The 16547-nt window shown below is 40.2% G+C and overlaps 2 protein-coding genes across 2 annotated transcripts; both read left to right on the top strand.

Moving 5' to 3' along the window:
- Nucleotides 1-1283: 1283 nt before the first annotated feature.
- LOC149679408 (uncharacterized) lies at nucleotides 1284-9489 on the top strand. The gene is made up of 4 exons (XM_089835835.1): nucleotides 1284-1820; nucleotides 8717-8798; nucleotides 8872-8934; nucleotides 9304-9489. Exons 1-4 carry the CDS (start codon nucleotides 1774-1776, stop codon nucleotides 9487-9489), a joined length of 378 nt encoding a protein of 125 aa, XP_089691961.1. The 5' UTR covers nucleotides 1284-1773.
- A 41-nt stretch (nucleotides 9490-9530) lies between these two features.
- LOC149679407 (uncharacterized) lies at nucleotides 9531-12387 on the top strand. The gene is made up of 2 exons (XM_089835133.1): nucleotides 9531-9669; nucleotides 10784-12387. Exons 1-2 carry the CDS (start codon nucleotides 9561-9563, stop codon nucleotides 11890-11892), a joined length of 1218 nt encoding a protein of 405 aa, XP_089691259.1. The 5' UTR covers nucleotides 9531-9560; the 3' UTR covers nucleotides 11893-12387.
- The last annotated feature ends 4160 nt before the right edge of the window (nucleotides 12388-16547 follow it).

The raw sequence follows: 16547 nt of genomic DNA, 5'->3' as shown, positions 1-16547 counted from the left end.
TTTAATTGGTAAAGGGTGGTTTCAAATCCGAGCAGGGTTGTTTTAATTTGGTAAACAGGCTAAGAAAACAGAAAACTCACTTTCAAAGAGGTTAATAAATATAAATATTTAGAGGCCGCGAAATAGCGGTGGAAATACCGCGTTTTGGCGCGAAGCGAAAGAATAGTCTGCTATTGGTGTTATACAGTCTTTAAAAGTTTGGTCTTGTACTTAACGATGTTCACGATTACCATAATTATAGGTTACGATGAGTTTAGTACAAGTAATCAAGAGGGCAAGCGGTGTATTTTTCATCGTTCCGAATTAGACGTAATGGGCATATTTTTTTGATTAGGAATTGTGAGTGAAATATCTTTTCTACCATATTCCCAATGGTCATAAATTGTAGCTAAAGAGTGGTACTTTCGTTTGAAATCAGGTGAGTGAGCGTACCTTTCCTCAGTCGTTCTCGAAACCTTATTTGCTGCGGCCATGGCAGTGACATTCCCTAAAATTTCCATTAATTTAATATGCTTAATTTGGGTACTCTGCTAATTATTGTCGTATCTTCTCGGGATGTTTTCCTACAATCTCGGGATGATTTTTAATGGATTCGCGATGAATGATTGATATTTTAGGCCTCGTTTTCTCCGAATTGAAGCCCCCAAAACAAATTTAAGCCGATTTTTAAAAAAGTGTACTGAATTAGACGTGTTCCGAATTAGACGTCGCCACCCTACATGTTTTGTAAACTTCTCGTAATAATTTCCATATAGTGCGTAATCTTTAAATGTATGGCTAACTTTTTGAAAATACATAAAACAAGGGTCAGTCTTAGACTTAGTCACATGGTAGGGTGGAAATAAAATCTACGCTATGTTCACCCGGGGTAGACTTCACCGGGCGGTGAAAATAGCGCCCAAGCTATTTTCACCCTCCCGCGGCCCTTACCTCAATTCTTAGTCACGTGGTAGGGTGGAAATAAAATCTACGGATTCTACGCTATGCTTTTCCCTTCACCGGGCGGTGAAAATAGCGCCCAAGCTATTTTCACCCTACCGCGGTCCTTACTTAAATTCTTAGTCACGCGGTAGAGTGGATATAGCCTCGACGCTATGTTCACCTGGGGTAGACTTTTCACTTCACCGGGCGGTGAAAATAGCGCCCAAGCTATTTTCACCCTACCGCGGTCCTTACTTAAATTCTTAGTCACGCGGTAGAGTGGATATAGCCTCGACGCTATGTTCACCTGGGGTAGACTTTTCACTTCACCGGGCGGTGAAAAAAGCGCCCAAGCTATTTTCACCCTACCGCGGTCCTTACTTAAATTCTTAGTCACGCGGTAGGGTGGATATAGCCTCGACACTATGTTCACCCGGGGTAGACTTCACCGGGCGGTGAAAATAGCAGCCAAGCTATTTTCACCCTACCGCAGCCCTTACCACAATTCTTAGTCACGTGGTAGGGTGGATATAGCCTCTACGCTATTTTCACCTAGGGTAGGAATAGGCTTCCGCCTATTTCTACCCGGGGGGTGAGAATAGTGACACTCTATTATGACACGAAAAGCGGTCAACATCAACAAAGTAGACGGAAGCCTTTAAATGCGCATTACTAAAATTACTAATGCTTAGTACTAGAAATACTATTAGTAAAAGAAGAAACTCTTTCTCCAACTAGAGCAAAACAAGTAGTTAATGCAAAAGCATTCAGTTAGACGATATAGGGCTTGACTTATAGCCTTGAATGATTGGTTTAGTCTGATTCTTTGGCGTGTAAAAGAGGACAAGTAGGATGGATTCGTTGAAAGATTGTGTTGTTACGTTGAAGCCTTTAAGCTGGTAAGTAATAAAAATATTTCGAACTCGAAGAATGCCTCAAGTGGTTTAATGGAATTGCCCAGGCTAAACCGTATCTAAGCAGACCTAATCTGGGCTAATGTAACTAACCAAACTTAACACGAAACAAGTTTCAGTTCTTTGATCCATCTATCATAGAATGGCCAAATGGGCCAGAGAAATGAAAATCGTTAAATTAATTACAAATCACGAACTCTTCAAAAAACACGTCTAGATGTACATTCCCTCACAAATCACGTCGTGATGTACATTCCCTCACTAATCACGTCATGATGTACATTCCCTCACTAATCACGTCATGATGTACATTCCCTCACTAATCACGTCGTGATGTAAATTCCCTCACTAATCACGTCGTGATGTACATTCCCTCACTAATCACGTCGTGATGTACATTCCCTCACCAATCCCGTCGTGATGTACATTCCCTCACTAATCACGTCGTGATGTACATTCCCTCACCAATCCCGTCGTGATATACATTCCCTCACCAATCCCGTCGTGATGTACATTCCCTCACTAATCCCGTCGTGATGTACATTCCCTCACTAATCACGTCGTGATGTACATTCCCTCACTAATCCCGTCGTGATGTACATTCCCTCACTAATCACGTCGTGATGTACATTCCCTCACTAATCACGTCGTGATGTACATTAACTCACTAATCACGTCGTGATGTACATTCCCTCACTTATCGCGTCGTGATGTACATTCCCTCACTAATCAGGTCGTGATGTACATTCCCTCACTAATCACGTCGTGATGTACATTCCCTCACTAATCAGGTCGTGATGTACATTCCCTCACTAATCACGTCGTGATGTACATTCCCTCACTAATCACGTCGTGATGTACATTCTCTCACTAATCACGTCGTGATGTACATTCCCTCACTAATCACGTCGTGATGTACATTCTCTCACTAATCAGGTCGTGATGTACATTCCCTCACTAATCACGTCGTGATGTACATTCCCTCACTAATCAGGTCGTGATGTACATTCCCTCACTAATCAGGTCGTGATGTACATTCCCTCACTAATCACGTCGTGATGTACATTCCCTCACTAATCACGTCGTGATGTACATTCCCTCACTAATCACGTCGTGATGTACATTCCCTCACTAATCACGTCGTGATGAACATTCCCTCACTAATAACGTCGTGATGTACATTCCCTCACTAATCACGTCGTGATGTACATTCCCTCATTAATCACGTCGTGATGTACATTCCCTCACTAATCGCGTCGTGATGTACATTCCCTCACTAACCACGTCGTGATGTACATTCCCTCACTAATCACGTCGTGATGTACATTCCCTCACTAATCACTTCGTGATGTACATTCCCTCACTTATCGCGTCGTGATGTACATTCCCTCACTTATCGCGTCGTGATGTACATTCCCTCACTAATCAGGTCGTGATGTACATTCCCTCACTAATCACGTCGTGATGTACATTCCCTCACTAATCAGGTCGTGATGTACATTCCCTCACTAATCACGTCGTGATGTACATTCCCTCACTAATCACGTCGTGATGTACATTCCCTCACTAATCAGGTCGTGATGTACATTCCCTCACTAATCAGGTCGTGATGTACATTCCCTCACTAATCACGTCGTGATGTACATTCCCTCACCAATCCCGTCGTGATGTACATTCCCTCACTAATCACGTCGTGATGTACATTCCCTCACTAATCCCGTCGTGATGTACATTCCCTCACTAATCCCGTCGTGATGTACATTCCCTCACTAATCACGTCGTGATGTACATTCCCTCACTAATCACGTCGTGATGTACATTCCCTCACTAATCACGTCGTGATGTACATTCCCTCACTAATCACGTCGTGATGTACATTCCCTCATTAATCACGTCGTGATGTACATTCCCTCACTAATCGCGTCGTGATGTACATTCCCTCACTAATCACGTCGTGATGTACATTCCCTCACTAATCACGTCGTGATGTACATTCCCTCACTAATCACTTCGTGATGTACATTCCCTCACTTATCGCGTCGTGATGTACATTCCCTCACTTATCGCGTCGTGATGTACATTCCCTCACTAATCAGGTCGTGATGTACATTCCCTCACTAATCACGTCGTGATGTACATTCCCTCACTAATCAGGTCGTGATGTACATTCCCTCACTAATCACGTCGTGATGTACATTCCCTCACTAATCACGTCGTGATGTACATTCCCTCACTAATCAGGTCGTGATGTACATTCCCTCACTAATCAGGTCGTGATGTACATTCCCTCACTAATCACGTCGTGATGTACATTCCCTCACCAATCCCGTCGTGATGTACATTCCCTCACTAATCACGTCGTGATGTACATTCCCTCACTAATCCCGTCGTGATGTACATTCCCTCACTAATCCCGTCGTGATGTACATTCCCTCACTAATCACGTCGTGATGTACATTCCCTCACTAATCACGTCGTGATGTACATTCCCTCACTAATCACGTCGTGATGTACATTCCCTCACTAATCACGTCGTGATGTACATTCCCTCACTAATCACGTCGTGATGTACATTCCCTCACTAATCACGTCGTGATGTACATTCCCTCACTAATCACGTCGTGATGTACATTCCCTCACTAATCAGGTCGTGATGTACATTCCCTCACTAATCAGGTCGTGATGTACATTCCCTCACTAATCACGTCGTGATGTACATTCCCTCACTAATCAGGTCGTGATGTACATTCCCTCACTAATCACGTCGTGATGTACATTCCCTCACTAATCACGTCGTGATGTACATTCCCTCACTAATCAGGTCGTGATGTACATTCCCTCACTAATCAGGTCGTGATGTACATTCCCTCACTAATCACGTCGTGATGTACATTCCCTCACTAATCAGGTCGTGATATACTTCCCTCACTAATCACGTCGTGATGTACATTCCCTCACTAATCACGTCGTGATGTACATTCCCTCACTAATCACGTCGTGATGTACATTCCCTCACTAATCACGTCGTGATGTACATTCCCTCACTAATCAGGTCGTGATGTACATTCCCTCACTAATCACGTCGTGATGTACATTCCCTCACTTATCGCGTCGTGATGTACATTCCCTCACTTATCGCGTCGTGATGTACATTCCCTCACTTATCGCGTCGTGATGTACATTCCCTCACTAATCAGGTCGTGATGTACATTCCCTCACTAATCACGTCGTGATGTACATTCCCTCACTATTCAGGTCGTGATGTACATTCCCTCACTAATCACGTCGTGATGTACATTCCCTCACTAATCACGTCGTGATGTACATTCCCTCACTAATCAGGTCGTGATGTACATTCCCTCACTAATCAGGTCGTGATGTACATTCCCTCACTAATCACGTCGTGATGTACATTCCCTCACCAATCCCGTCGTGATGTACATTCCCTCGCCAATCCCGTCGTGATGTACATTCCCTCACTAATCACGTCGTGATGTACATTCCCTCACTAATCCCGTCGTGATGTACATTCCCTCACTAATCCCGTCGTGATGTACATTCCCTCACTAATCACGTCGTGATGTACATTCCCTCACTAATCACGTCGTGATGTACATTCCCTCACTAATCACGTCGTGATGTACATTCCCTCACTAATCACGTCGTGATGTACATTCCCTCATTAATCACGTCGTGATGTACATTCCCTCACTAATCGCGTCTTGATGTACATTCCCTCACTAATCACGTCGTGATGTACATTCCCTCACTAATCACGTCGTGATGTACATTCCCTCACTAATCACTTCGTGATGTACATTCCCTCACTTATCGCGTCGTGATGTACATTCCCTCACTTATCGCGTCGTGATGTACATTCCCTCACTAATCAGGTCGTGATGTACATTCCCTCACTAATCACGTCGTGATGTACATTCCCTCACTAATCAGGTCGTGATGTACATTCCCTCACTAATCACGTCGTGATGTACATTCCCTCACTAATCACGTCGAGATGTACATTCCCTCACTAATCAGGTCGTGATGTACATTCCCTCACTAATCAGGTCGTGATGTACATTCCCTCACTAATCACGTCGTGATGTACATTCCCTCACCAATCCCGTCGTGATGTACATTCCCTCACTAATCACGTCGTGATGTACATTCCCTCACTAATCCCGTCGTGATGTACATTCCCTCACTAATCCCGTCGTGATGTACATTCCCTCACTAATCACGTCGTGATGTACATTCCCTCACTAATCACGTCGTGATGTACATTCCCTCACTAATCACGTCGTGATGTACATTCCCTCACTAATCACGTCGTGATGTACATTCCCTCACTAATCACGTCGTGATGTACATTCCCTCACTAATCACGTCGTGATGTACATTCCCTCACTAATCACGTCGTGATGTACATTCCCTCACTAATCAGGTCGTGATGTACATTCCCTCACTAATCAGGTCGTGATGTACATTCCCTCACTAATCACGTCGTGATGTACATTCCCTCACTAATCAGGTCGTGATGTACATTCCCTCACTAATCACGTCGTGATGTACATTCCCTCACTAATCACGTCGTGATGTACATTCCCTCACTAATCAGGTCGTGATGTACATTCCCTCACTAATCAGGTCGTGATGTACATTCCCTCACTAATCACGTCGTGATGTACATTCCCTCACTAATCAGGTCGTGATGTACATTCCCTCACTAATCACGTCGTGATGTACATTCCCTCACTAATCACGTCGTGATGTACATTCCCTCACTAATCACGTCGTGATGTACATTCCCTCACTAATCACGTCGTGATGTACATTCCCTCACTAATCAGGTCGTGATGTACATTCCCTCACTAATCACGTCGTGATGTACATTCCCTCACTTATCGCGTCGTGATGTACATTCCCTCACTTATCGCGTCGTGATGTACATTCCCTCACTTATCGCGTCGTGATGTACATTCCCTCACTAATCAGGTCGTGATGTACATTCCCTCACTAATCACGTCGTGATGTACATTCCCTCACTATTCAGGTCGTGATGTACATTCCCTCACTAATCACGTCGTGATGTACATTCCCTCACTAATCACGTCGTGATGTACATTCCCTCACTAATCAGGTCGTGATGTACATTCCCTCACTAATCAGGTCGTGATGTACATTCCCTCACTAATCACGTCGTGATGTACATTCCCTCACCAATCCCGTCGTGATGTACATTCCCTCACTAATCACGTCGTGATGTACATTCCCTCACTAATCCCGTCGTGATGTACATTCCCTCACTAATCCCGTCGTGATGTACATTCCCTCACTAATCACGTCGTGATGTACATTCCCTCACTAATCACGTCGTGATGTACATTCCCTCACTAATCACGTCGTGATGTACATTCCCTCACTAATCACGTCGTGATGTACATTCCCTCACTAATCACGTCGTGATGTACATTCCCTCACTAATCACGTCGTGATGTACATTCCCTCACTAATCACGTCGTGATGTACATTCCCTCACTAATCAGGTCGTGATGTACATTCCCTCACTAATCAGGTCGTGATGTACATTCCCTCACTAATCACGTCGTGATGTACATTCCCTCACTAATCAGGTCGTGATGTACATTCCCTCACTAATCACGTCGTGATGTACATTCCCTCACTAATCACGTCGTGATGTACATTCCCTCACTAATCAGGTCGTGATGTACATTCCCTCACTAATCAGGTCGTGATGTACATTCCCTCACTAATCACGTCGTGATGTACATTCCCTCACTAATCACGTCGTGATGTACATTCCCTCACTTATCGCGTCGTGATGTACATTCCCTCACTTATCGCGTCGTGATGTACATTCCCTCACTTATCGCGTCGTGATGTACATTCCCTCACTTATCGCGTCGTGATGTACATTCCCTCACTTATCGCGTCGTGATGTACATTCCCTCACTAATCAGGTCGTGATGTACATTCCCTCACTAATCACGTCGTGATGTACATTCCCTCACTATTCAGGTCGTGATGTACATTCCCTCACTAATCACGTCGTGATGTACATTCCCTCACTAATCACGTCGTGATGTACATTCCCTCACCAATCCCGTCGTGATGTACATTCCCTCACTAATCACGTCGTGATGTACATTCCCTCACTAATCCCGTCGTGATGTACATTCCCTCACTAATCCCGTCGTGATGTACATTCCCTCACTAATCACGTCGTGATGTACATTCCCTCACTAATCACGTCGTGATGTACATTCCCTCACTAATCACGTCGTGATGTACATTCCCTCACTAATCACGTCGTGATGTACATTCCCTCACTAATCACGTCGTGATGTACATTCCCTCACTAATCACGTCGTGATGTACATTTCCTCACTAATGACGTCGTGATGTACATTCCCTCACTAATCACGTCGTGATGTACATTCCCTCACTAATCACGTCGTGATGTACATTCCCTCACTAATCAGGTCGTGATGTACATTCCCTCACTAATCAGGTCGTGATGTACATTCCCTCACTAATCACGTCGTGATGTACATTCCCTCACTAATCCCGTCGTGATGTACATTCCCTCATTAATCACAGTTCAATGACATTTTATGAGTGTTAAATATAAAAAATATTTTATTAAAATTTAATATTAGACACTAATCAGTCGGAATTTGTAACAATGCTCTCCCACTAATCAAACCTTTCAGCCTTGAGCCGGTTTGTCTCACAAAAGTTTGGCAACACTGTAAACTATTATTAGTTTAAAAAATCAACATTTTTCTCCATTCCTTAGCTTGTTTTTCAAAAAATGTTTCATGTTTCGAAACACGTCTTCATTCAAAGTTTAATTTTAGGAAAGAAATGTGTCGACATAAACTGTCTTTACGCAACGCCTATATGAATGTGGTCTATTTTCAAAGGGATAGTCATAGAAAGGTATTTGACCATAAATTGAACTATTCCTTGTTCTACCGCGTGAAATTACAAAAAAAACTGCTGTTTGTTCTAGGAAATGGATGAGAATGATTGTTGCTTAAGTAAAGATGATAAAATGAAGAAACTGAGGAACAAGGTACTATTTGACAAAACGAGAAAACTTCCCAAATAGTGTTCCCATAGAAAAAACATTACGAGGAAATCTAACATAAAACATGCTTGACCGAAAGCGCCTAGATTTCCTGTCCCCTATGAAGTCTTTATGAGATTCAAAATATCATTGTCTACCCCCATTAAATGGCTGATGAACATTGAACTTTTGTAAATGTCCTGCCAACGAAAAATTTCACTCTCATTGGCTAGAAGTTTAGAGGATAAAGCTCCCTTGTTTTAAGAATCATTGAAAATGAGGATTATAAATGTTCTTTAAAGGACATTGGTTTCCTCTGTCTCTTGTTTGTCCTGAAAGTCACATGGAAATCAGAATCTTAATTAAATTTTTTAGTTTGACATTTTAGTTTCAAACGTGAGAAAAGAGAGGATGGAAAATGAATTAACTATTAATGAGCAAGGAGATAAAATTGACAGGCTCAATAAGGTCAGAGAAGAATTGAAAAACAAAGTCATGAGTCTCAAGGTATACAACATTGTTTATTTGATGAAAACGAAAGATGAGATTAACAATGATTAATGAATATTCCTAAAATCTAATTGTTTAAAAAAAGGCTAACGATGTATCAGTGAAAGTTGAACCAGTTGATTATGATTCAGAGCCAAAAGTTGAACCAGTTGATAATGATTCAGAACCAGATAGCCAAGCATTATCCCTACCAGTTGCGGAACAGCAACAACCTCAACCTCAAAATGAAAGGTTTGCAAGTGAAAAAAAGGTGTATTTTATTGTTTTATTTTATCATAATTTTAATTGTATAGTTCGGAAGGAGTCCCTACTGAGGACCAGAACCACAACCAGCCTGGTGTGTAAATTTTTATTTACGTAGAAATATTGTAGATCTCCCACAAGTCACTTGCTAGGTGCACAATTCTTTGAACCCCCCCACGGATAAGCTACAACTATAGCCCCGAGCAGTTTTACGGCAATTTCTAAAAGCCTTATTAGTCAGTGATGATGGTATGAAGTTGGGCAAACACATTGTGGAACCCTTTAAGAATGTGCATTATACATAATTTTTATGTATTGAACTGATTTGCATAATTTGATGGCTTAACATACAAGAATGAAATTCATTCGACCCCTGTTGGCGAAAGTAGCAAATGTGATTTTATTTCTGAACTCTACTGCTGATGCCAATCACAAAGATTAAGGCATCGGCCCAAAATAGAAAATATTTCGAATTTCTCAACAGTCTTTTGAGGATTGACAGAGCATGCTGGGAAATAACTTATGATAATCTGATTGAGCTAAGATGGCACAGAGAAAGGCTTTAAAATATTATAACGGCAAAAGCAATAAAACCAGAGCTTGAACGCCTCAATTTTTATCGTTTATGATCAGATTAGAATTTTTATATGATAAGTGAAACAAATGTAGGCTTTACTTACAGCGAAATTACGTATGTTCGATTTTGGGAAAGGATAAGGGATTATTAAGTTATTTGGCCACTAGAATACTTATTTCTGTGAAATATTTGAGTTAGATGTTGGGAAGTGTAAATTTGCCTCGTTTTCAGCTTTAGCCCAAAAACTCGCCCCTAGGTCCAAATATAAGTGTGCTTGCAGAATACAGAATTTTTAATGTTAATTTGTGGACTACGTGTGAATATTACTTAGAAAAAATAGATGCGATTCTGAGAATCTTTCACTCCTAGTCCCCACTGTGTGTGAAAAGTGGGCGGATACTTTAGAAGGCTCGCGACTAATTATGGGGTGTGATACGAGCTCCGTCCACATCTCATAGAATCATCGCGCTTTCCAGATGTTACATGATTTTTTTCTTTATGAAATGTATTTTTTGATTTGTGTAGGTAAATCCAAGGAAAAACATAATATTGAAGATAAAAGAGTTGTTGAACTTCGCTTCAAAATTCATAATAGAGAACAAATCTTCAAATGTGATCAGTGTGAATTTTCCAGCACACAGAAAAGTAATTTGATCAAGCACAAACTCATTCACTTTGGGGGAAAAGGAAGACCCTTCAAATGTAATCAGTGTGATTATGCCAGCAAGCTGGAGAGTAATTTGATCGCGCATGAACGCGTTCATAGCGGTGAATTACCCTTCAAATGTGATCAGTGTGAATATGCCTGCACACGGAAGCATTATCTTATCGCGCATAAAAGCACGATGCATATTGAAACACCCTTCAAATGCGAGCATTGTGACTTTAGTAGTGTGTGGAAGCATTGTTTCATTAGACATCAACGTCTTTACCATGGTGTAAATCCCTTCAGATGTGATCAGTGTGAATTTGTAACCACAGAGAGTGGTCATTTGATCAGTCATCAGATCAGTCATCAGCGCATTCGCAGCAGTGAAAAACCATTCAAATGCGATCAGTGTGACTTTGCTTGTACTCGGAAGTATGATTTGGAAATACATCAAAGCATTCACAGGGGGGAAAGACCCTTCAAATGTGATCTCTGTGACTTTGCAAGTACTCGGAAGTATGATTTGAACAAACATGAACGCATACACGATGATGAAAAATCCTTCAAATGTGATCAGTGTGACTTTGCAAGTATTCGTAAGATTGGTTTGATCAGACATCAACGCATACATGGTGATGAAAAATCCTTCAAATGTGATCAGTGTGACTTTGCAAGTATTCGTAAGAATGGTTTGATCAGACATAAACGCATTCATGGTGGTGAAACACCATTCAAATGTGAGCATTGTGAATATGCAACCACACAGAGGAGTAGTTTGAACATACATCAACGCATTCACAGTGGTGAAAACCCCTCCAAATTCGATGAGAGTGAATACGCTATCGCGTGGAAGAGCTTATTGATCAAACGTCCACGCATTCACAGTGGTGAAAAACCCTTCAAATGTGATCGGTGTGGCTATGCATGCACGCATAGGGCTCATTTGATCAATCATCAACGCATTCACAGTGGTGAAAAACCATAATAAACCATTCAAATGTGAATAGTGACCTATGTTAGCGCGTGGAAGTCCTTATTGATCACACATCAACGAATTCATGGTGGTGAAAAACTTCGTATGTGATCATTGTGATTTTAGGTGAGCTGAAAGAGTAGTTTTATCAGACTCGTGAACGCGTTCACAGTAGGGAAAAACACTTCTAATGTGATCATTGTGACTTTACCAGCAAACCCTTAGCACGTGATCGCAATAAATATTCAAAACCATTGACCATAACTAAATATTCAAAAGAATTCTAAATGAAATTTATTAATAAACAGTAGTGGAGGAAGCTAATGTATAATCTTCATTATAGGTTAATACTACATAATTTTTAACTTTTTAATTTTTTTACTTACTCTGATTTTATTATAAGTGAATTTTAATTGTTTGAGTTTCATTTTTGGAAAGAAAGTTAGTTGTACAAGCCTTTGATATTGTAACGAGTATTAAAATTAATAAAAATCTGTTTAAATGATATCAATTTTCACTTGGTAATTCAATTGAAGTGCCTAACCTTGTCATACTGAGATAAATATGGCCTATATTCGTTTCATTTGGCAATATCATATCTCTTTCCTTTGAGATATTAACAAATGAAGTTTTTGAGCAGTGCAGGACTGTATTCGAGGTTTAGTATATGAATAGACCATTCCATAGTTTACTTGAAGAGAAACCAATAGACAGCGTATTCCCCTAAGCCAAGAAGCAAAGCAACGTCCCGCCGACTCGTACTGCCTCGTCGAGCGCGTCAAAGGGCCAGGCTTTCCAGCGCTGTTAGTCAGGCGTCGCTAGTATCAACTTGCCTACTTTTTTGTACAGGGAGTTGCACATCCTATAGAGCTTCGAATGTTTTTCACGCCCATCCTTTATCCATTGACCTCCTTTCTTTATTGTGATTATTTTCATTTTTGGTAACTAAAATTGCCTCAGCGCCGCACTTTACAAAGACTACTCTCCTTATCCTGGAACTAACTGCAAAAATTCACAGAAAAATGTACCTTCAAACAAAATAGCTATTAGAAAACTGTAGTCTCTCATTGAAAAAGCAAGAAGTGACCTTGCAAAGACGCAAGTGCAGGTATTTTACAATTAAAACATCATCGCTCGGTCTACCAATAATTTAAACCATTTTTCCTAACGTAATAATGAATGTAAATCCTTTATTGTTTAGTAATAAACAATGTATATGTTGTGTTTAAAACATGGTGGGAAATATTTTAAAATCTATATAATAACAAAAATATTCACCTTTTTATTAAAATTTGAACTAACATTATCTATAGCAACACCAATGATTTAAAACTAAGCATTTTAAATTTCGCGCCAAAGAGTAGATTTTCTCGCTATTTACGTGTTGCTGTTGGAAGTAAAACATCCAGTGGTTATTGCGCATGTCAATGGGCGGGGCTTTACATTTCCCCACTCGGTCTATATCCCACTCTAGCCGCTGCGACTGCGAGCAGCTTGTGTCCAGGAGCGCATGATCGAGTTGGCTATGGCATACCCCAGGTGCCAGCCCCGGCCCCCAGTCGAGCCGTCCTCAAAAATTAGAACCTTCTGAGTCTGCTAGAGATTAGTTTTTGGCGGCAATTGGTGTAGTTATCTTTTGTTCCGAAATCCGTAACTACTTCAGTTAAGTTTTAGCCATACAGCTGGAAAACGGTAAATAAAAGAGGAATCTATCTCTCCAAAGAGCAAGAATATCAGAACAGTGTAAGTGATAACTGATAACATTATTTTTATAGGGTTTAATCAATAATAAAAGAAATGCACATGGGTAAAATAAATTATTATAAAAGTTAAAAGGAGGGTGAAATCAAGCGATTTTTTTATGGACTCTTCTACTAATTATAAGACCAGTCTACATTATGAAATATTCAGGAAATACCTCCAAATGATTTCAAAATTCAAATTAGGTTGAGATTTTATGGATAATTTGAAATAAGCACCTCCGACCAATCGCATAACGCTTTGCATTCCTGTTAAAAAAAAAATTCGTTGCACCCTCTACATCTCCCACCCAATTTTAAAAAATCTTGCGCTAAATTTCATTCGACATGAAGCACGTACCGCGAGAATTTTGTTATCAAGAGGGCAGGGTGGTACGCAATTGCCCAGAGGTGCTTATTTCAAATAGTCCATAAAATCTCAAATAGGTAAAAAAAACACTTAACCATGGACATGAGTAATTTTAAAATTTATGATAACACTATTACTAAAATAGTATATTTTTTAAGCCTCGACTTAGAACTCTGTTGTACTAAACTTATCTATGCCAAATCTTGATTTACATTTATTTTTATTATATTAAAACTTTTCGTGTCAAAGGTCCTTGACAAAGAGAGAAAATCGAGATATTACATCGCAGTCCATGAAAGTGTGAGTTCCTCAACTGAATGTCGAAGTCAAAAAACGATTTGGAATTGTCCCTTGAAAGAAATATGGAGAACGATTCAATTATAGAATCTATGGAAGCACAGGAATCTAAAAATAAATGTCATGAAAAAGGAAATATTGAACCGAGCTGCGGTTCATCTGAACTGACCCCGGTTCATCTGGATAGCGACGATACTTCAGTGCCCAACTTAGACGCCCTTGAACCTTGCACGACAAACTATTCGTCTGCTAGTTCGAAAATTGGTAAGTTATTTTCTTCTTAAAAAGTGTGGGTACCTAGAGAGAGAATAGCCCGAGTCATACTACTGTGTTTGAAAATAACCTTGAGCAATGTATCCACTGAAGCTGGTAAAAAGGGTGAATTTGAAAAGTCCGTCAATTATGAGGGATCGTGTTTATTGGGAACAACTGAGTGAAAAGTATCAATGAACATGGGGTGTACATCAATTGGTTACAGATATATGCCCCCCCCCCAAACATTGACCATTATAACAAGGAAATATCCAACAATGTAGAGTACGACTTTAATCCGAGTAACCAGCTTGTTTAGAACTATCAGACAATTTCTATAACTTTGAATCTAAGTTAGATTCAAAACCTTTAACTAGCTTGTTGATGGCACTTGAAAACGACGGGGTTTCTTTAGTAACTGGGTCAACTAGAAAATTATGCAGCTAAAATGGTTACGTAGATAATAGTATGGACTGTGTTCAGATCTATGCAACATTGTACTAACAATAGTATTTGGACCAAGTTAATTTTGTCTGTTTTCCATCGAATAAAATGAAAATGTGGGGAATATTTTTTGATAATTCGAGGCAGAGTGTAATACTGTAGCCAGTAAAGACAATTTTAACTCAATATTACGATAATTTTGGTTAATTTTTGCATTTCAAAATGTGTTTTGATCCTAACTTAGCTAGACCAAAATGGATATATATACTAAGCCAACTCATCTCCACGGCACCGAGCTCAGTATCCTAAGCTTGGAGCAGGTAAATCCAGCTGCTTCGAAATCGAGGCTTTAACGGTCTGGAGTGGACCGAAAGTTAATTACACTCTTAAATTATGCCTATATTTAAGATTAATGGAATAATCATATTTCTTTACATGGTCTCTCTTATTTCAGGGTTATTAGGGTCATACACATTTTTAATACATCTTTAACACATCTAAGCATTTTTTTGGAAAAGGTGGCAGCTAATTAGTAGCACAATATTGTGGGAAACGTGACAACGAATTATTGGAACCATTGTTTTGGAAAAGGTGACACCTAACTATTAGGAAAATATTTTGGAAAAGGAGGGAACTAATTAATAGGTGAATATTTTGGAAAAGGTGACAGCTAACTATTAGGAGAATATTTTGGAAAAAGTGGCAGCTAAACTGATGATGGAGGAATACCAAATTGGGGGTGAGGGTTTGGTGGTAGAGATAGACGAAACCAAAAGTACCATCGAGGCTGTAAACTTGACGGACAATGTATAGTTGGGATGATGGAACTTCAAACTGGAAGCGAACGCGGTGGAGGAAGGTTCCGCATCGAATTATGTCCGGATAATCGCCACGATAGTACTACATTATTGAGGAGTTGTTCAAACCAAGGACTTGGACATGCACCTATGCGAGTATTTGTTGCACCGTGAAGCTTTACGATGTGGAGACGACGTGTTTTATCACTTTCTTTTATGTGTTAAAAATGTGGATGACCCTAATAACCCTGAAATAAAAGAGGTCATGTAATGAATTCTGACTATTCCATTAATCTTAAATGTAGGCATAATTTAAGTGTGTAATTAACTTTCGGTCCACTCCAGACCGTTAAAGCCTCGATTTCGAGGCAGCAGGATTTACCTGCTCCAAGCCTAGGATACTGAGCTCGGTGCCGTGAACATGATTTGGCTTAGTATATATATATCCATTTTGGTCTAGCTAAGTTAGGATCAAATTCATTTTGAAATGCAATAATTAACCAAAATTATCGTAATATTGAGTTAAAATTGTCTTTACTGGCTACAGTATTACACTCTGCCTCGAATTATCAAAAAATATTCCCCACATTTTCATTTTATTCGATGGAAAAACAGACAAAATTAACTTTGTTAACGTTATGTCCAAATACTATTGTTAATACAATGTTGCATAGATCTGAACACAGTCCATACTATTATCTACGTTAGTATATTGGCTTCATAATTTTCTAGTTGCCCCAGTTATTAAAGAACAGCCAAAACGACTGT

Source organism: Phalangium opilio, unplaced genomic scaffold (genome assembly GCF_054372755.1).
Source record: "Phalangium opilio isolate 3A_F unplaced genomic scaffold, DU_Popi_V2 ptg000041l_1, whole genome shotgun sequence".
Lineage (NCBI taxonomy): Eukaryota > Metazoa > Arthropoda > Arachnida > Opiliones > Phalangiidae > Phalangium > Phalangium opilio.
The sequence above is the reverse complement of the archived record's forward strand: the minus strand, read 5'-3'. Positions and strand labels throughout refer to the sequence as shown.

What these genes read in the sequence shown, in the direction of transcription:
- LOC149679408 (XM_089835835.1), top strand. Translation starts at nt 1,774, where the DNA reads ATGGATTCGTTGAAAGATTGTGTTGTTACGTTGAAGCCTTTAAGCTG. An exon ending in AAAGGGATAGTCATAGAAAG is followed by an intron (nt 8,799 to 8,871) that starts GTATTTGACCAT and finishes TGTTTGTTCTAG; the next exon opens with GAAATGGATGAGAATGATTG. An exon ending in TGAAGAAACTGAGGAACAAG is followed by an intron (nt 8,935 to 9,303) that starts GTACTATTTGAC and finishes TAAATTTTTTAG; the next exon opens with TTTGACATTTTAGTTTCAAA.
- LOC149679407 (XM_089835133.1), top strand. Translation starts at nt 9,561, where the DNA reads ATGATTCAGAGCCAAAAGTTGAACCAGTTGATAATGATTCAGAACCAG. An exon ending in CCTCAACCTCAAAATGAAAG is followed by an intron (nt 9,670 to 10,783) that starts GTTTGCAAGTGA and finishes TGATTTGTGTAG; the next exon opens with GTAAATCCAAGGAAAAACAT.